This window comes from Hyperolius riggenbachi, chromosome 10 (assembly GCF_040937935.1).
Source record: "Hyperolius riggenbachi isolate aHypRig1 chromosome 10, aHypRig1.pri, whole genome shotgun sequence".
Lineage (NCBI taxonomy): Eukaryota > Metazoa > Chordata > Amphibia > Anura > Hyperoliidae > Hyperolius > Hyperolius riggenbachi.
Window position 1 is genome coordinate 111903177 of NC_090655.1, and position 21420 is coordinate 111924596.

Consider the following 21420-nt stretch of genomic DNA (forward strand, 5'->3'; position numbering starts at 1 on the left):
GTTGCCATTGGCAGGTTTTGGTGCGCCGTATCCATTGTTATGTATAGAGTGCTTGGGGGGGGGCCCCATGTAAAACTTGCATCGGGGCCCACAGCTCCTTAGCTACGCCACTGAGTATAGGTGTGCGTGTGTGAGACAGAGGTACAGACTAACCAGCAAGCTCATTGTGAACCAGAACTCATTGGAGTGTGAGAGAGATAAACAGTTGCTGCTATGTTGCCGAACCCCTGGTTGACAGCACTAGCTTCGGTGAGGGGTGGCAATGCATCCTTATGTTTGCTTCAGGCAGCAGAAAGTCTACAACTGACCCTGTTAGCACCTATGCTATCCTTCTCACACTGGGGGCTTGATTCATGAAGCTGTGCTTCTATAGCAGCGCGAGCTCAATGACAAGAAGCGCGACCTAAATCCAGGGATGCACGCGACGCTCACTCTTGCAGTGTAGCGTGACTTCCCTAGTTACGCGTGTTGCTTGCATAGCAACGTGCTCCCCCTTAAATGCCGTCTGCTACTGGGAAGTATCACAACCGCGATACTTCACTTTCATGGCCTCTACTATGTTAATATACTATGTTGAATACCATAGTTAATGCTGTTGTTACATACAGCAGCGCAGCTTCGTGAATCAAGCCTCATGACCCTTGATTCAAGTCACTTTTTCTCCTAAGTTTTCTCCCTGGAGATCTTCTATTTTAAATAATTTTTCAGCACCCTGCAATTGAAAAAGTACCAAAAAGTAGGAGAAAAAGTGATTGCTTGCTGGTGGCTTAGTGAAAATATCCTAGGAGAGAATGTAACTAAATAAGGGCTAATATCTTCAGGAGGGGAAATGGCATTTGTCTTTATACTGTAAATCATAGGTGGGATGTCATCACCCAATGGCACCCCAGGCAGCATATCACCTAAATATGGTGCTGACCCAGGAGCAGGCAGCAGCAACAAAAATGTAGCAGAATTTATGTTATAACACCTCTTAGGCCCGGTTCACACTGGCACGGATGGAAACCGTATGGAAACCTGATCTGTGTAAAAACTGACCCCTGGAACCAACCAGTTTTCCATCTGTGACCCTCTATTCTGGTCAATGCATCGATTTAGAAAAATCGCTACAGACAGAAACTTGCGGTCCACACGTTGGAATGGACCAAATGAATCTGCTCGAACAGACCTGTGTAAATGGATCCATTGGTTAACATTGGATCTGTTCACATCCATTCTCGTCTGTTCCGTTACTGTCTGCTAAACCGTCCATTTTTCAAGCCAATGTGAACTGGGCCTTCGAAGGTTAAAGTTTAGCTCCACTCTTATCTGATTGAATGGTGAAATGTAGCATATGATGTACCTGAAACATCCCAAAATAGATGGCATCAATAACTACCAATATCTTGGTCTATGAACAATCTGCACCCACCACTGCGCAACCCTAATACTGCAAAATGAGACAAGACAATATATATTATTCTTCAACTTTATTTGATCTTTTCTTTTCAGTTGGTGTCATATCAGGATAGCTTTCTGTTCCAAAGCATCATCATTGTTGAAACATTGCAGGGTACAGTTTAACATACCCACTGAAACATAATTAAAATAATTGTTGCAAAGGCTTGACATAAACACAGATACAGTAACTGTAAGGTTAGAATGAATAAGGCATTTGTACTACAATTCCATCCATCATACTTAGGGGGCAGTTTACTGAGGTTGGAGAACAGTAGAGAACTCTGAAGAATGTAAGTGATACAGCAAACCTGGACTGTATTTTTTGAAAGAGTCTACTAGGTGGTAGCTGTTTGTAACCGTCACTTGAGCCACATCAGAATATAGTGGGGTTGCTTAAAGGGGCACTATGGTGAAATTAGGCTACTGGAATAACTCTGGTAGCATGTTCCTAACATTAAGAGCATCAGATACAAGAAGTTTTTTTTAAATGTTTTTTTTCTTTAAATGCTTGAAAAGTGATTCAGAGCACACGCAGAGAGCCTGCCCATCCTCCTCCTCTGCAGACTCGGGCTGCCCTGTAACAGCTCTCTCCCTGATGAAGCCGACATTGGAATGTGGCAGAACTCAGATAAATAAGCGAGATAAATGGCTTTATATTCCTACACTCGCTGGGCCCCTTCTGCTCCCAGTGCTATGATCTTCCCCAGCACGCAGTCTGCATGTCCCATACAGCTCTAGCAGAGAAAGAGGAGAAGAGAGGAGAAATATTGCAGTACAGCAGAGGGGGTAGCATAGCTGGAAGAAGTGATGGGCAGGATCTCTGCCTGTACTCTGTATAGCCTTTCAAGCAGACTTTTAGAAAAAAAACAGTTTAGTAGCTGATACTCCTAATAATAGGTGCATGCTACCAGGGTTATCCTAGTAGCCTAAATTTTGCCATAGTGCCCCTTTAAAGAGGGTCCCCTACTTTGGAGCAAAGTAGCAGAAACTTAAAGAAACCCAGTTTGTTGGATCACTTATGTTCTGCAGTGGAACCTCAGTAAATAAGCCCCTAAGTGCCTCTTTTGTTGAGCATACAGAGGTCAAGTGTGACCTGACCACTGCTAAAGGGAATTGTGACATTTGTATAGTGTGTTTTGTGCATTCCTTTCCCAGCATTACTGGTGTATCTTGTTATGTAAGCATTGTGCTTTCAACAGCACTGTACAATGAAAGAACAGTGTGGTTTCTTACTGTACTTATTTTAGTTAGGTGTATCGATTAGTTTCAGTACTTCTTTATTTGTGATTGCAGAATAACCATCAATGGCTAAGCAGAACTGCGAACAAACAGACGTTACGTTTCCCACAGGCTGATCTGCTGATCAGTAAAATGTGTACAACGTCTAATGTGCTTGAAGCTAACATGGTCCTCACGTCACGGCTAGCATCAAATCCTTTTATTGTACTATGTCTAGGTGCTAAGTGCAAAGTAGTTACGTTGTAATACTATACTAAGCAGCATACTAAGAATGATGGGCTTTGGATGAGCTGACAATTCACTATGGAGGAATCTAGGAGTAATGTCTAGAATTGTGCATCATGCATCTATCACAATAGTGTGGTCACATCATGGAAATGAATGGAGAAGAATCAGTCTTTTCACCATACAGTGATTTGGTGTCGTAAGTTATGAGTTTTTGGATGGATATAAACGTTGCAATCCGAAACAGTTTTATTGCTCGAGCATGCAGTGTCAGCCACGAACCTCAGTGCAAGAGGTTGTCCACTTCCAGATATTGATTACCTGAAGCTTATCTCTAAAGACGTGTTTGTCTGTGACCAATAAAATGTCCACTAGTTGAGGTCCATAACCCACAGCATGAGGGGAAGAACCAGTAGAGGCTTCAGGCTAAGAGTAGGTGGAAGAGGCTCAGTCTACTCTATTGGCTACTAGGGGCAGAGCTGGATTAAGATATAACAGGTCCCTAGGCAAAGTAGTAGATTTGGGGCCCTTTGTGGTCCTTTTGGTAAGCTGAAGTGGAGAGAGGTCGAAGAAGGTGACAGGTGGGCCCCTTGACACCTGCAAGGTCCCAAGCATCTGCCTAGGTTGCCTGGTGGATGATCCTGCTCTGACTAGGGGCTCATGTCATCCCCTACTGAGACTGACTGTCTATTTACTTGTAGCTGACCTGCACCAGCTGTCTTGGGTAAGATAAAGCTCTGTCCTTATACTGGCCACACACATTTTGAGCCAGCCAGATTTAGTCCCTCTTTCAACGTAATGGCAATGGATCTGGTGTGCACTGAAAATGCATCCGGCAGTGTGTTGTGCATTGTAATGGATGTGTTACCATGGCACTGTATTGGCACCACTTCTCTGTGGCAAATGATGCACTGACACAGCGCATTCACTGTAAATCAGCCCTAAGATCCGTGATCCTCTAATGGTATGCAGTGAGGAGACCTTGGGCAAGACTCCCTAGCGCAGCCACTGCCTACTGAGCGCACCCTAGTGGCTGAGCTCTGGTGAGTACGCCAGGAGAAAAGCGCAATATAACTGTTCTGTGTCTTGCCTAACTGGGTGTCATTTTTCCATCAATAGCATTATCACATGATCCGCACTGCTCTTGTTTTCATGTTGTGAAAAATTCTGGTGCTCAGGTCACCCTAAGTTTTGATTAAATTGGATCTTCAAAATATTAATTGTATTTAAAGCAACTGCACAACTGGTTTAGATTTCTTTATGATTATTTTAAAGCTTATTGCAGAAAAGTACTGCGTTCAGATCTATCCGTGCAGGACCAGCATTTTTTACCAGTGTCACTGTTTGGCTGCTGCATAGACTGATCAAGCTCAGGTATGCCGTACAGTAGGTCTGATTTACTTTTTTTGAATATTGGTTTGGTGCGGCACCTTTGATCTATATGTTGGTTGGTTGGTCTGATTTACTTATTCATCTCCAGTGAACCCAGTGAACCCAGATGATACCCATAGGGGTTATCAAAAGTGATCCAGCAAACCTAGAGTGGTTTAATTAAATAGTATCTGCTATTAAGTGATTAGCCTTTGCCACCCTTACTTTGGACACATCAGATCACAGTGAGGATTGCTGAGAGGTATGTTGCATGCAGTGTCCGCAGCAAGATGAAATGAAGGACAGCTGGCAATGGTTGAAAAGTCCTCAGTGTGAGACTGTATACATATCTGCAACCACACAATGGCTAATTTATGAACCTTTCAGTAGAGCTGTCAACCTGAACCCCAGGTTCAACATTCCAGCCAGGACACTACCTGCATAGAGTTTGTATGTTCTTACCATGTTTACACATGTTTCCTCTGGGCACTCCAGTTCTTAATGACTGTACATCCAAAAATTTTACTCATAAGTTAATTCACTTCTTCCCAAATTGTCGTTAAGTATGGTAGAATGAATAGCTAAGATGGAAACCCCTTTGAGGATCATAACTATTTAAAGAGCTGTGGAAAATGTGAGCAGTATGTAAATGTATAATAATAATAATAATATTATCAAATGGGGAAGCAATTTTTTATCCGCTAATAGAAGACTTTTTTCAATACCTGTTCCACATGTGCTTGATCACTTGTATAACTCCATATGTGGATTTCTGCAGATACTTTTGTAAATCAGGCTCCATGTAAACAATAGCATAAAGCTTATTAACACTATAAAATATCCTGCTTGTGTTGGGCCCCTTACACACTATCAGACACATTGAGCTCATGTTTGCATAAACACAGGTGCACTTGTGTTTGTAATTTGTGCTGTATCAGTACTGTATGTGCTTTTTACCTGTAGTTTAATGAAAACTGAAACACATGCTTTTTTGAGAAAAAAGCATGCAGCACCTATTTTTAAAAATGTGAATGCTACTTAAATGGAGCACATCTTGTAGTATAAAACAATCCATGAGACCCTCTGCTTCCCAAGTAGTTGGTACCTAGCATTCTTTGATGATCATTTATTTGTAGCACATTCATCTTGTAGCTTCAGTACAAGAAGCTTTCATTGTTTAGACTGATTGTGAGACAATAGAAGAATACAGGTATAGGAATATGGACATGTTTTCATTTAGCCTGCTTTTAAGGTATTTATGGACGTTTAAAAAAATTACCGTAAACTGAATGTTGGGCCTTGTGTGTTCTTTGGAAAGCTGGAACTCTTTGGACTTGTGCTTGGTTTGAGCACCGTGAATAGGCAGGTGTTAGTTATACAGCGTGGACACACATGGAGCAAGATAAATTTACAACCCGCCAGAACAATCTATGAATTGACAAAATTGTCACATATCAAATGAGTAGCACCTGTCAATTCTATTGATTGCTACAGGTTCAGTGGAGTCTTTCTGGTTTGGCAGTGCCATATGAAAGTTCATTTAGATGCTTCATGTGCACAGCCCTTCGGTCAGCGTGGTGGCATCTAAGTAGCCTTAAGTTGTGCATAAACTATAAGATATTTCTCAGCAGATTTGATCACTGTGATCAAATCTGCAAAAGATTGTTGCTCTAATGTGCTGCCTGATCATAATTTTGATCGATTTATAGCAGAAATTGACTGACATTACTGATCGGGCAGGATCTTTTTTAGTGGTCAATTGTGTATTAGCAGCAGTGATAGACCCTCTTTGACGTTGATCAGAGAGGGAACTATGTTTTGGGCATGTCAGGAGAAGGTCTGCCAGTGTACAGCAGGCTTTACTGTCCTCCCCACCTCCTGCTCCAGGACCCTCTACTGCCCTTCCTGTTCTGGTGCAATCGCTGCTCTATAAGTCATGCTCTGAGGCTGCCAGGGTGTGGGCACTTTTGCTCCAACCTCTACACCAGGGGTCCCCAAACATTTTGGTTCGAGGGCCGGATCAACATACTTCAGGCTGCTGGAGGGCCGGAGTATACATAAAATAATGTAGAAGTCTTTGTGCACCAGACAGTGAAGCATACGCAGGTGTCAACCTACAGTCCAATTTCAACCAAAATAACAATGTAATTGGACAATAGTGTCACCTGATGTGGAATTTGATTGGAAATCAGCAAATTAATGCTTTCTGGCTTCATTTTATATGCAGAACACCAACATTTTAAAGCTGTAGCTGTCCGCATCTTTAATACATTTTGTATGTGGGGCCGGTAAAAAAGCCTCAGGGGGCCACATTCGGCCCGTGGGCCTTAGTTTGAGGACCACTGCTCTACACCATTGTAGAAGGCTAGAGCAGCATCATGTGGTGAAGGGGATGGGCCAGTACCGCGGTCACGTGAGAGGTGTGGACACCTGCATTCCAGGGGCTGTAGGAAGACCCACAGCAAAAGAATCCATTTTTTTAAGATAAAATGTATGCTTTGTTCCAAAGCGTTCCATGCTGATTTTCCAGACAAGGAAGCAAAAAGCAAAGGTACACTTAGAAATAATTTTGTTTTAATCAATTTGTGCCAATTCGATCATTTATTAGATGACTCAAGTTGAATATTAATTATTCCAGGTATTGCCACCTTTTAATTGACTATCTGCGTTTATAGCAGAATAGGTTGTGCAAAATCCATCATATATCTTGTGAAGGGGCAAGCTGGTGTTGAAGAGGACTTTACACAGTGTGTGAGACAAAGGTAACACAGCCAGGAGGACATTTGCTGCACTGGAAAAGCATAGTTTGGATGAGCTAGCACAATACATTATTTAGTACTAGATCAAAGCCCGCACGTTTAAAAATGAGCGCTAGGGCTCTGCCGCGACCCTCCCTCGCCCCCTCTTCCCTGCCACCACCACAACGGCAGCTCACCTGCATGGTCATGGTCACGAGCGCAGGCACCCAAAACGCGCACATGCACACACGACGCTCGTGCACATGCCCGCCCCCTGCACCCATCTTCCTGTGCTGTGCTAAGTCCGCCCACGTGCCGCGCATGGAAGACGCAGGGACACAGGGAGATTATTATATAGGATGGACAGAACCTTTATTTCCCATGATTCCTTCTGACAACCATGCCCCTCATGCTAGGTAATCAGTGACTTCCCAACACTTGTGCACTTAGAAACACGTGAGCCATTCAGCATGACTGCATTCTCCTAGAAAATGTATTAAATGTGTATGAAACTAACATTAAATGTGTAATTCTAAGAGTGAATGGAAAAATGGTGAATTAGAAATTCTAACTGGTAGGTAAATTGTAAAGTACTAGTTGTGTTTCTTTATGGTTTACCATTAACACCCTCATTCTGCTCAGGCCTTTCTATTTTTTTGGTAGCTACAACAGTTTCTTCAATGATTTCCTCATAGGTCTCCCCTTTGTGGGTGGATGTTTTGGAGAAGGTTTTGGTGGCAGTGTCAGCTTCATCTTTCCTGGATGCGGCAGGGGTGACCTTGGAGGAGGAAGTGTGAATGCGAGACTGGTAGGAGTAGCTCTGGGGAGGGTTTGGAGGAGGCATGATGCTCATGCCTGTGGTGCTAAACCTTGTCTCCTCACCCTCCAGCAGTTTCCTGTAAACAAATAATGAAAATAATTAATATAATAGAATTAAATACATTCCATGGAAATGTTTAAAATGTCATGTATTGAAAAAGTCATTAGATTTTCATTAAAACAATATTTTAACAATATGGCTTAACCTCTTGAGGACCGCAGTGTTAAACCCCCCTAAAGACCAGGCTATTTTTATCATATTGGGCCACTCAGCACACAAGTGATCCCCTCCCCCTTTTCTCCCCACCAACAGAGCTTTCTGTTGGTGGGGTCTGATCGCTCCTCCAGTGTTTATTCTTTTAAAATAAATATTTATCTTATTTTTTTAAATAAATGTGTCCCTTTTTTTTTAATTTCTCTCCCCAGCCCGCCTTCCTTCCCTCCCTCCCCCCGTCAGCCAATCCCCGTGATTAGCTGTCGTGTCAGACGGCTGTCCCCAGTACAGCGCTGCCTTAGTTCGCACTGCTGTACAGGGTAATTAGACAGCGGTTTCGTCGTCTAAAAGTCTCCTAGCAACGATCGCGCATCGGCGCACGCAATCTCATGCAAACCACGCCTCAAGGACCTTCCGCCGATCAGCGGTAGGCGGTCCTGGGGCTGCCTCCACGTCCATGCCCATCGGCGTGATGCGGTCGGCTAGTTGTTAAAATGAAATGGGGCCCTATGCAAGACAGCAGTTTTTTACCACCTGGCTTTTTTTAAGTAAGATTTGGTGAGGGCTAGCATCCAGAAGACCTTTAGACTCTCTCCAGTCCTTAGGCAACTGCCTAGGTTTGCCTTACAGATGATTCGGCTCTGCATTTGGGTCAGACTGCAGCTTCTATGGGTGAGTCCATTGGTTGATTGGTTGCAGCCATTTTCCACTTGTCCTATGCTGGATAATATGTTTTCCTTGAAACTCTCCATCTCTCTCTGCTTTTATTACTTCAGAGAGTGATCACTCAGGGTACATTAGGAATATGAAATACTAGTATATTTATGAGATTTTATAACCAGAGTGGGGCCTGCGCTGGCATGTGTAATCAGCAGGCAAAGGCACTTAGCCTACTTAGATGAGGAAAACTGGGGGATTGGGATTCTTTAGCTTGTATGACAATATTGAAAATACGGATTTCCAAAAATTTGAGTTACTGCTGTGAATGGAAATCTGTGCAGCGGGGGGATGGGTTCTGGAAGGTGGACTATGCCTATAACCACTATATCTATATGGGTTTTTGAAATCATTCGTGATACGTCCACACTGCATCTGCCCGCACACAGCACATCACTCTTATGCTGGGTACACAGGATGCGATTTCCCGCTTGATCAGCAAGATCGATCGATTATTTCTGACATGTTCGATGTTAAGTATGCAAAATCGACGGTTGTATCATTTGAAACCCGATCGAACATGTCGGAAATAATCGATCGATCCCGCGGATCAAGCGGGAAATCGCATCGTGTGTACCCAGCATTAGTGAGTGCATAAAGGTGATTTCACCAGTTCTGCATTCTATGGTTTTTCTGCAAGCACAAGCAGCAGACAGATTCTGGCCTTGAGCAGGTTATTTATTAACAGTTTCTGTGAAGTAATAAAGATTGTTATAGGAAGTGCCAGTGTACTCTTTTGACTGTATGACAGCATGCGTCATCCTCCTTGTACAGTGCTGCCCATAATTATTCATACCCCTGGCAAGTGGCGTAGCTAAGGAGCTATGGGCCCCGATGCAAGGTTTACATTGGGGCCCCCCAAACACTCTATACATAACAATTGATACAGCGCACCAAACCCTGCCAAAGACAACCACAGTGTCAGAGGTGCAAGTAGGGAATGGGGAACAGTTTGTTAATGATTACTACTAATAAAAGCATCTATAGAAGTGATTATTACCAGCACAGGACCAATAGAGTGCTAATTCTGTAATTGAGGATGGGCCCCTCTGGCCCAAGGGCCCCGATGCGGTTGCTACCTCTGCACCCCCTATTGCTACACCACTGCCCCTGGCAAATTTTGACTTAAAGTTACTTTGGTTCAAATAGCAAGTAATTTTTTTGATGAGAAATGACATAGGTGTCTCTCTTACTGTGGGAAAAAAAATTCTCAGCTTTTATTTACATTTGAGCAAAAAGTGGCCAGTTCAAAATTATTCATACCCTTTACAAACTGTTTACCCTAATTGGGATGTCATTTCCGATCAAAAAATGATTTCCGGGTTGAATAAAAGTAACTTTAAGTCAAAATTTGCCAGGGGTATGAAAAATTGTGGGCAGCACTGTAGCCAGGGCCGGGCCGGGCCGAGGCATAGGCTGGAGAGGCTCCAGCCTCAGGGCGCAGTGAAGGAGGGGGCGCACAATTCATTCAGCTGTCATTCCTAATTGTGTATGAAGCAGAAAGAAATAAGAAAAGGGGTTACATAGCAGTGACTGCAAGCCAGATAACTAGAGATTAAGGCTTTGGGGAGGTTGTGGGCCCTGTGGCCCTCTTAGTCTAATAGCAATCAGTGTGTGACGGCTGGTGTGGGAAGGATGGAGGGGTGCACTTTGGTGTCTCAGCCTTGGGTGCTGGAGGACCTTGTCCCTGCTCTGACTGTAGCTGTAGCACTCCTGCATCTAATCACAGCAGCTGATCCCATTGTAAGTGCAAGACAACTTTGATTGTTATGTGATGTTTCTCTCTGTTACATCTGCTATATTCTATCACATTATATCATACCTACCATCATTATATTGGGCTTTAGATATGTGATCCAAATTTCCATACAATATGACTCAACTACGGTAATAATTATGCCTGCTGTAGAGTCAAGCCATAAGAGGGTAACAGGTTATAAAAAATGAATGACTGATTCTTCTTGTCTTCCTTAATTTACAAGAAGAAGGCACTGCAGGTGAATTTTAGGGGAAAAGATCCCAGTAAATATGTGATATACACTGGAGGCAGCCCCGGGCCGCCCATGACGCCAAGTGATGCCTCTTCCTCAGCAGGCATCAGCGTCAGGGCGGTATCCTGCCCCCCTCCGTCTTCTAGAGTTCTCCTCCGGTGCTTTCCTCCCCCTCCATGGAGAACAGCAACGGCAGCGTAGAGGCACTTACGTTCAGCCGCCGGCGGGTCTCTCTTCTGTGATGTGCCTGCAGCCTCTGGGTCATCCTGTGATCTTCCCTCGGTCCCCCACCGGTGCTCTCCTCCCCCCTACATGCAGAACAGCAGCGGCAGCGTAAAGGCACTTACCTCAAGCCATCGGCAGGTCTCCCCTGTGATGTGTCGTGCAGCTGCTAGGTCTTCATGTGATCTGCCCTCCGTACCCGCCGCTTGTCTACTTCCTGTTTCTGCTGCAGGAAGTAGATGAACAACGGCTACAGAGGGCAGATCATAGGGGAGACCAGCGGCTGCAGGCAGATCACGGGTAAACCTGCCGGCGGCTGGACATAAGTGCCTTTATGCTGTCACTTCTGCTCTGCATGGAGGGGAAGAAGAGCACCGAAGGGGGACCCGGTGAGAGAAATCGGGGCCCCCTCCGGCAAGCATCTGCCCCCCTTCCTCTGGCAGGTGCTGTGCTATCATTAAGGGGGGGGAGGGGGCGGCGCATCCTCAAGTTTGCCTCTGGTGGCAAAAAGTCTAGAACTGGCCCTGACTGGAGGTCCGTTTTAAAGTGTACCAGAGATGTCGGCATGAAAAGATTTGATACTTACCCAGGGCTTCCTACAGTCCCATGGGCATCGATGCATCCCACGCTGTACGCCGTCTTTTCATTTTTTGCATTGTCTAAAATAATCCTCGAAAAATGGAAAATCACAAACACGGAAACTTGGAAATCGAAAAAGCAAAAATTGGCATGGGTACAAATCGGAAATTCCACGGAATTGGAAAAGACCATTTCCGACCTTCCCTATTGGCAAGTGCTATTACTCACACCAGACAGATTTCAGATGATAATTGTTTTTCCTTGACAAAGGGACGCATGGATGTGCCAAAACGTTGGATTTATCAATTTATAGATCAATAAATCTATCTGTATATAATTGGTGTGCCGACATCCAATCTAACTCTAACACCACTCTAACATTCAACCCCTTATATTTTAGGTGATACAATATTGTTATCATTTACCTAAATGTGTCTTTAAGTAACCCTTTCTTTGCATGTTTAGTTTTATACATAACAATATGGCACAATGAATGATATTGGTAAGAACAAGTTGTAATATTACCTATAGGCAGCAATCTCAATGTCCAGAGCCATCTTGACGTTGAGCAGATCCTGATATTCCCGCAGATGGCGAGCCATCTCACCCTTTGTGTTCCGCAGCTCATTCTCTAGCTGATTGATGGTGTCCTGTAATCAGAAAAGCAGGCCCTTTATCTCCTATGTTACATACTGCTAATCTTGCTTTGATTTATAGTTTACGCTGGTGTTTATAATTCCTCTTTTAATTGGCACAACAACAATATCCTTTTTCTGTGCGTGAATAATTCCACTACTGGTTGATTATTTTTCGCAGTTTGACCTGTTCTTTAAAGGGGCACTATGGCGAAAAATTGTAAAATTTAAAATGTTTGCAAACATATACAAATAAGAAGTGCATTTTTTTCCAGAGTAAATTGAGCCATAAATTACTTTTCTCCTATGTTGCTGTCACTTACAGTAGGTAGTAGAAATCTGACAGAAGCGACAGGTTTTGGACTAGCCCATCTCTTTATAGGGGATTCTCAGGGATTTATTTATTTTCAAAAGCACTTAGTGAATGGCAGTTGCTCTGTCCAACTGCCAAAAAACTGTGTAGCGAGCAGGGAAGCTGGCCAGCATCATTGTTTAAATCCTTTTTAGGGAATGTCTTTCTAAAGAATAAAAGCCTTGCTGAGGATTCCCCCATGAAGAGATGGACTAGTCCAAAACCTGTCACTTCTGTCAGATTTCAACTACCTACTGTAAGTGATAGCAACATAGGAGAAAAGTAATTTATGGCTCATTTTACTCTAGAAACAACATACTTCTTATTTGTCTATGTTTGCACATATATTACATTTTACAATTTTTGCCGGGCTTTGTCCAGTTAGGGAAGATGTGATTGGTAATTATTCCCCCAAGTATTCTATTTCGTTATAGGGTACTAAAGATACCACGTTTAATTTTCCACAACCCAGGGCTAACCTCGTACAGATACTCCTTCTCATCACTTCTTAGCAGCTGATTTCTGTCACATGGCTTACTAACTATTGCTAGTATAAGCCATTTTGCTGCTTAAAGCACGACAATTTCTAAGACACTGACTGCAGTAATACATTGAAATAACACATTGGCTTATCAGTTGTTGGGTTTGAAAGAACTCTTGGATTTGTATGTTGCCAAATTCTTAATATTTTTCTAATCTGCACTGAAAGTTTTAAGTGGCAAGATACCTTTACAGACAGGAGACCATCATCCAAAATAATTAAGAGTGATTCAGTTGACAAATACATAATTTATGTATGTAAGTAGCTTATAAGTTTTACCAAATTGTTTTGCCGGCTAGGTGATGTGCCATACTCTTTGAACGTCTTACCCATATTTAGACCACAGTTCCATCCAATCCTTTTTATCCTGTATTCAGCAGCTGTGCATAACGGTTCCACAAATATCAGTGTACTAGGCACAGTTCTTGGTTATTTGCTACCCTTTGAATAGGTGCTGACCTAAGCAAGTGTATCAGTGTCCTGTTGATCTTGGCACTAGTGATTGCTGCGGGCACTCCCAGGGCGTGAAGTCTATATGAGCACGAGTTTTCGCCAGCTCACCGGCAAGGGATGATGGGCCGCCACCCCTAATGGACGGTGACTATTTTGCTGCCTGGTGCCCACCAGGTCATGACACCTAGGACTGCCCCACCAGAGATGAAAAGAATAGGAGGGGTTAACCTGGCGTAAGGGAAGGAGGAAGGGGACTGACTTGACAAAACTGAAGACGGGACAGAAGTCAGGACTGGCATGACATGCCTGACTAGCAAGACTGACAGGACTGACTGGCAGGACTAGCGTGACATGATTGACATCACAAGATGACATGTTGGGACTGTCATGACAGGACTGTTTGACAGGATTTGACTGACAGGACTGGCGTGACAAGCCTGACAAGGGTACGTCGTGGAACATGCTGTGGCTGTAACTTTGATGTAACAGCACTGGGCAGCAATTGGTCAAGGTTCAAATACCCTGTCCTTTGCGGCAGTGCTAAAGCCACGCACCCTGCCTGTGTGTATTAAAGAACTAGGGGCACGCGCCTAGGAAGACATGGTGAGCACGCCGGACCCGGAAGTTTGCCAGAACACCATCTGCCGCTACACGAGGAGTCGGCACAGGAACCTGGGAGTGTGACAAAGTGTCTCATTTGAGGGTGGCTAAATCATCAGTGTAAGTTGATGCACTGGAGTCTGCAGGAGTGCAATCTCTACAAAAGTGGAATTGCCCTTTAAGGGCAATCCATTTAATTAGGCCATTATCATTTCAACATAATAGCTGCTAAATTCTATTGATGCCTGGAGAAATAACAGCTCATCCTAGTGATACTTGGTTTCCATAGCAGCCACATGACACACTATAACTGCGTTTACACCTCTCCACAGTTCACATTCTACCTGACAGGTTAATTGCCTTCAACCTAAATAAGTCCTATCCTGCAGTGCTAGTATGACTGTAATAGACAGGTACTGCTGTAAATCACTGAATATTCTCTGGAAAATGTTCATAGTATGTCAGTGCTTTTCAGTGTAGACAGTAAAAATGACATATTTTCAAGGACTCTGAAGATTGGATCCATTCTTCTTCATATTCTATGTACATCCTGTTCATACAGCCCATATATTGTATTAAACAACCCAAATCAGGGATGCATTTCCCACACTAGATACAAACAGTGTGAAGCTGGCTTAAATATACCATTTTTGTGTGTATGTAATGTTACATTATGATCTCCAAACAAAAAAATAGAGCAAAAAGAACAGAAATTGCAAATAAGCTGCCATGGATATGCACAAGTAAAATCACCAATCAAAAAAGGTGTCTATGAACCAAATAAACAATCAACTAAGTTGTCCAAAGAATAAAAAAAAATATTTATTAGGGACATATCCCTGAATAAAATCAACTAAAACCATGGCAACAAGCAGATAATGCAGAAAGGCAAGTGAACAATGGAAAAAAAAAGTTCAAATCTGTCCAAGGGATCTGTATACAACTTAATGGGGCTGCTATACATGAATGGAACAGGGGGCTGCAAAAGGGAATTGGGGAGGGGAAATGTTGCACATAGAAGGGGAGCTGCAAGAAATCTGGCCTTTGGGCAGAAAAAGTATAAATCCAGTCTTGGTGGAGACAGTGTAGATAGGGCCTGTAGAGTGATAACATGTACCATCAGTGATGAAGTGAAGACTTGATGGAAAGATGAGTATGATGTCTTCTAATAGCAGGTAAAGTCTGTCTTAAGCCTGGAGCTCTTCTTAACAATATATATGTCACTGACCCAGAACAAATCAGTATTTTTATCTTTCTGACAACACAGTGCTTGAACTAGTTACATGCTTATTCCAGATGTGTGACCCAGAAACTACTAAACCCAAAGATCAGTAATCACGACACGGCAACTGGTTATTTTTAGAATGAGTTCAGGAATGGCATTATTCATAATGTCTTAGCATAGTTACCCTTTGAATAAGAAATATGCCGTTACTTTGTCAACATAAGAAACAGTCCACTTGGGTGGTAAAGAAACTGTAAAAAAAATGCATAGATTGAAAAACACAATTGTTTTTGTGGTAGCAAGTGACACCTTCTCCAATGAAATTTCACTGGGAAAACTACTGCTCAAGCATCTGTGAAAGGGCCATTACTATGCTTTCTCAGGCCTGGATGATTTACATCACAGGAGCCTATAGGCACAGATGTCCTGGCACCCTAGACTTTGCGCTCCATGAATCTACAAGCCCCTGCCGAACCACACCACAAATGTGCTGGATGGCACAGCTGTCACTTCTCTCTTACGTCCCCTGCCTGTCATAGATAGATACAGGTGCCTCTTTGCATTAGATAGCTAGAGGTAGCCTCAGTATAAAGTAGCTAGAGGTGCCCCAGACTGAAGGGGGAGCTAGTCAGTGGAATGCCGAAAGCCTGGAGAGTAACCTCTTATTTATGCTCCGCTCAAGACTCTCCAGAGAGGGAGGGAGCTAGGCACTAGGGGAGGGGAGTGAGTCACCTCTCCATAATCGGGCGCCTGTAGGCACATGCCTAAAGTGCCTTATGGTAAATCCGGCCCTGTGCTTTCTACTTCACCGCAGCACTCTGCAACTGTAGAGAAGTATAAGTTTAAATTCCTATTACAGTAGTTAAATTCTCTCTATATATGGTACTTAGAAATGCAAGACAGTAAATAAGCATGCCTTAAAGGGAACCCGAGATGAGAGTAATACGGAGGCCGCCATATTTGATTTATTTTAAACAATACCAGTTGCCTGGCAGTCCAGCTGATCTGTTTGTCTGCAGTAGTGTCTGAAGTACATCAGAAACAAGCATGCAGCTAATCTTGTCAATTCTGACAATAATGTCAGAAACACCTGATTTGCTGCATGCTTATTCAGGGTCTATGGCTAAAAGTATTAGAGGCACAGGATCAGCGGGACAGCTAGGCAACTGGTATTGCTTAAAAGGAGATAAATATGTCAGCCTCCATATAACTCTCACCTCGGGTTCCCTTTAATTATAGTTGTCATTTGCATTTTCTTTGAAGTCCCTGCTCAATGAAATTTTGTATTAATCTTATGTCTTCATCACCCTCCCACTAGACCAGAGACATTAACCACTTGAGGACCACAGTCTTTCTACCCCTTAAGGACCAGGCACTTTTTTCCATTCAGACCACTGCAGCTTTCACGGTTCATTGCTCGCTCATACAACCTACCACCTAAATGAATTTTGGCTCCTTTTCTTGTCACTAATAAAGCTTTCTTTTGGTGCTATTTGATTGCTCCTGCGATTTTTACTTTTTATTATATTCAGCAAAAAAGACATGAATTTTGGCAAAAAAATGATTTTTTTAACTTTCTGTGCTGACATTTTTCAAATAAAGTAAAATTTCTGTATACATGCAGCGCGAAAAATGTGGACAAACATGTTTTTGATAAAAAAAAACCCCATTCAGTGTATATTTATTGGTTTGGGTAAAAGTTATAGCGTTTACAAACTATGGTGCAAAAAGTGAATTTTCCCATTTTCAAGCATCTATGACTTTTCTGACCCCCTGTCATGTTTCATGAGGGGCTAGAATTCCAGGATAGTATAAATACCCCCCAAATGACCCCATTTTGGAAAGAAGACATCCCAAAGTATTCACTGAGAGGCATAGTGAGTTCATAGAAGATATTATTTTTTGTCACAAGTAAGCGGAAAATGACACTTTGTGACAAAAAAAAGGTTTCCATTTCTGCTAACTTGCGACAAAAAAAAATGAAATTTGCCACGGACTCACCATGCCCCTCTCTGAATACCTTGAAGTGTCTACTTTCCAAAATGGGGTCATTTGTGGGGTGTGTTCACTGTCCTGGCATTTTGGGGGGTGCTAAATTGTAAGCACCCCTGTAAAGCCTAAAGGTGCTCATTGGACTTTGGACCCCTTAGCGCAGTTAGGCTGCAAAAAAGTGCCACACATGTGGTATTGCCATACTCAGTAGAAGTACTATAATGTGTTTTGGGGTGTATTTTTACACATACCCATGCTGGGTGGGAGAAATATCCCTGTGAATGACAATGTTTTCATTTTTTTTACACACAATTGTCCATTTACAGAGTTATTTCTCCCACCCAGCATGGGTATGTGTAAAAATACACCACAAAACACATTATACTACTTCTCCTGAGTACGGCGATACCACATGTGTGGCACTTTTTTGCACCCTAACTGCGCTAAAGGGCCCAAAGTCCAATGAGTACCTTTAGGATTTCACAGGTCATTTTGCGACATTTGGTTTCAAGACTACTCCTCATGGTTTAGGGCCCCTAAAATGCCAGGGCAGTATAGGAACCCCACAAATGACCCCATTTTAGAAAGAAGACACCCCAAGGTATTCCGTTAGGAGTATGGTGAGTTCATAGAAGATTTTATTTTTTGTCACAAGTTAGCGGAACATGACACTTTGTGAAAAAAACAATTAAAATCAATTTCCGCTAACTTGTGACAAAAAAATAAAAACTTCTATGAACTCACCATACTCCTAACGGAATACCTTTGGGTGTCTTCTTTCTAAAATGGGGTCATTTGTGGGGTTCCTATACTGCCCTGGCATTTTAGGGGCCCTAAACCATGAGGAGTAGTCTGGAAATCAAATTCCGCAAAATGACCTGTGAAATCCTAAAGGTACTCATTGGACTTTGGGCCCTTTAGCGCAGTTAGGGTGCAAAAAAGTGCCACACATGTGGTATCGCCGTACTCTGGAGAAGTAGTACAATGTGTTTTGGGGTGTATTTTTACACATACCCATGCTAGGTGGGAGAAATAACTCTGTAAATGGACAATTGTGTGTAAAAAAATCAAAAGATTGTCATTTACAGAAGTATTTCTCCCACCCAGCATGGGTATGTGTAAAAATACACCCCAAAACACATTATACTACTTCTCCCGAGTACGGCAATACCACATGTGTGGCACTTTTTTGCACCCTAACTGCGCTAAAGGGCCCAAAGTCCAATGAGTACCTTTAGGATTTCACAGGTCATTTTTGTTTCAAGACTACTCCTCACGGTTTAGGGCCCCTAAAATGCCAGGGCAGTATAGGAACCCCACTAATGACCCCATTTTACAAAGAAGACACCCAAAGGTATTCCGTTAGGAGTATGGTGAGTTCATAGAAGATTTTATTTTTTGCCACAAGTTAGCGGAAATTGATTTGAATTGTTTTTCTTCACAAAGTGTCATATTCCGCTAACTTGTGACAAAAAATAAAATCTTCTATGACCTCGCCATACACCTAATGGAATACCTTTGGTTGTCTCCTTTCTAGAATGGGGTCATTTGTGGGGTTCCTATACTGCCCTGGCATTTTAGGGGCCCTGAACCGTGAGGAGTAGTCTTGAAACCAAATGTCGCAAAATGACCTGTGAAATCCTAAAGGTACTCATTGGACTTTGGGCCCCTTAGCGCACTTAGGGTGTAAAAAAGTGCCACACATGTGGTACCGCCGTACTCAGGAGAAGTAGTATAATGTGTTTTGGGGTGTATTTTTACACATACCCATGCTGGGTGGTAGAAATATCTCTGTACATGACAATTGTTTGATTTTTTTTACACACAATTGTCCATTTACAGAGAGATTTCTCCCACCCAGCATGGGTATGTGTAAAAATACACCCCAAAACACATTATACTACTTCTCCTGAGTACGGCGATACCATGTGTGGCACTTTTTTGCACCCTAACTGCGCTAAGGGGCCCAGAGTCCAATGAGTACCGTTAGCATTTCACAGGTCATTTTGAGAAATTTGGTTTCAAGACTACTCCTCACGGTTTAGGGCCCCTAAAATGCCAGGGCAGTATAGGAACCCCACAAGTGACCCCATTTTAGAAAGAAGACACCCCAAGGTATTCCATTAGGTGTATGGCGAGGTCATAGAAGATTTTACTTTTAGTCACAAGTTAGTGAAAAATGACACTTTGTGAAAAAAAAAAACAATAAAAATCAATTTCCGCTAACTTTTGACAAAAATTAAAATATTCTATGAACTCGTCATACACCTAACAGAATACCTTGGGGTGTCTTTTTTCTAAAATGGGGTCACTTGTGGGGTTCCTATACCGCCCTGGCATTTTACAGGCCCAAAACCGTGAGTAGTCTGGAAACCAAATGTCTCAAAATGACTGTTCAGGGGTATAAGCATCTGCAAATTTTGATGACAGGTGGTCTATGAGGGGGCGAATTTTGTGGAACCGGTCATAAGCAGGGTGGCCTTTTAGATGACAGGTTGTATTGGGCCTGATCTGATGGATAGGAGTGCTAGGGGGGTGACAGGAGGTGAATGATGGGTGTCTCAGGGGGTGATTAGAGGGGAAAATAGATGCACTCAATGCACTGGGGAGGTGATCGGAAGGGGGTCTGAGGGGGATCTGAGGGTTTGGCCGAGTGATCAGGAGCCCACATGGGGCAAATTAGGGCCTGATCTGATGGGTAGGTGTGCTAGGGGGTGACAGGTAGTGACAGGAGGTGATTGATGGGTGTCTCAAGGTGTGATTAGTGGGGGGAATAGATGCAAGTAATGCAATGGCGAGGTGATCAGGGCTGGGGTCTGAGGGTGTGGGCGGGTGATTGGGTACCCTATTGGCAGATGGGGGTCTAATCTGATGGGTAGCAGTGACAGGGGGTGATTGATGGGTAATTAGTGGGTGTTTAGAGGAGAGAACAGATGCAATGCACTTGGGAGGTGATCTGACTGCGGGTCTGCAGGCGATCGGATGGTGTGTGTGGGTGATCAGATTGCCCGCAAGGGGCAGGTTAGGGACTGATTGATGGGTGGCAGTGACAGGGGGTGATTGATGGGTGGCAATGACAGGGGCTGATTGATGGGTGGCAGTGACAGGGGGTGATTGATGGGTGATAGGTGATTGGCAGGTGATTGACAGGTGATCAGTGGGTTATTACAGGGGAGAACAGATGTAATTAATGCACTGGTGAATTGATAAGGGGGGGTCAGAGGGCAATCTGAGCGTGTTGGCGGGTGATTGGGTGCCCGCAAGGGGCAGATTAGGGTCTGATCTGATAGGTAAAAGTGACAGGTGGTGATAGGGGGTGATTGATGGGTAATTAGTGGGTGTTTAGAGGAGAGAATAGATGTAAACAATGGATTTGGGAGGTGATCTGATGTCGGATCTGCGGGCGATCTATTGGTGTGGGTGGGTGATCAGATTGCCCGCAAGGGGCAGGTTAGGGGCTGATTGATGGGTGGCAGTGACAGGGGGTGACAGGGGGTGATTGATGGGTGATAGGTGATTGGCAGGTGATTGACAGGTGATCAGTGGGTTATTACAGGGAAGAACAGATGTAATTAATGCACTGGCGAATTGATAAGGGGGGGGGGGGGGGGGGTCTGAGGGCAATCTGAGCGTGTGGGCGGGTGATTGGGTGCCCGCAAGGGGCAGATTAGGGTCTGATCTGATAGGTAACAGTGACAGGTGGTGATAGGGGGTGATTGATGGGTGATTAGTGGGTGTTTAGAGGAGAGAATAGATGTAAACAATGGATTTGGGAGGTGATCTGATGTCGGATCTGCGGGCGATCTATTGGTGTGGGTGAGTGATCAGATTGCCCGCAAGGGGCAGGTTAGGGGCTGATTGATGGGTGGCAGTGACAGGGGGTGACAGGGGGTGATTGATGGGTGATAGGTGATTGACAGGTGATCAGTGGGTTATTACAGGGAAGAACAGATGTAATTAATGCACTGGCGAATTGATAAGGGGGGGTCAGAGGGCAATCTGAGCGTGTTGGCGGGTGATTGGGTGCCCGCAAGCAGGGGCGTAGCAATAGGGGTTGCAGAGGTTGC

At 43.6% G+C, this 21420-nt stretch overlaps 1 protein-coding gene across 1 annotated transcript in view; it reads right to left on the reverse strand.

Annotated features, from left to right (window-relative positions):
• Positions 1-1454: 1454 nt before the first annotated feature.
• The window catches only part of INA (internexin neuronal intermediate filament protein alpha), a 31289-nt gene continuing 11323 nt past the window's right edge, over positions 1455-21420 (reverse strand). Inside the window, exons 2-3 of the mRNA XM_068257515.1 lie at positions 12081-12205; positions 1455-7909 (exon numbers count right to left, since the gene is read on the reverse strand). Coding sequence (XP_068113616.1) covers positions 7621-7909; positions 12081-12205 — 414 coding nt within the window. The 3' untranslated portion in view covers positions 1455-7620. The remainder of the gene's footprint in view (positions 7910-12080; positions 12206-21420) is intronic.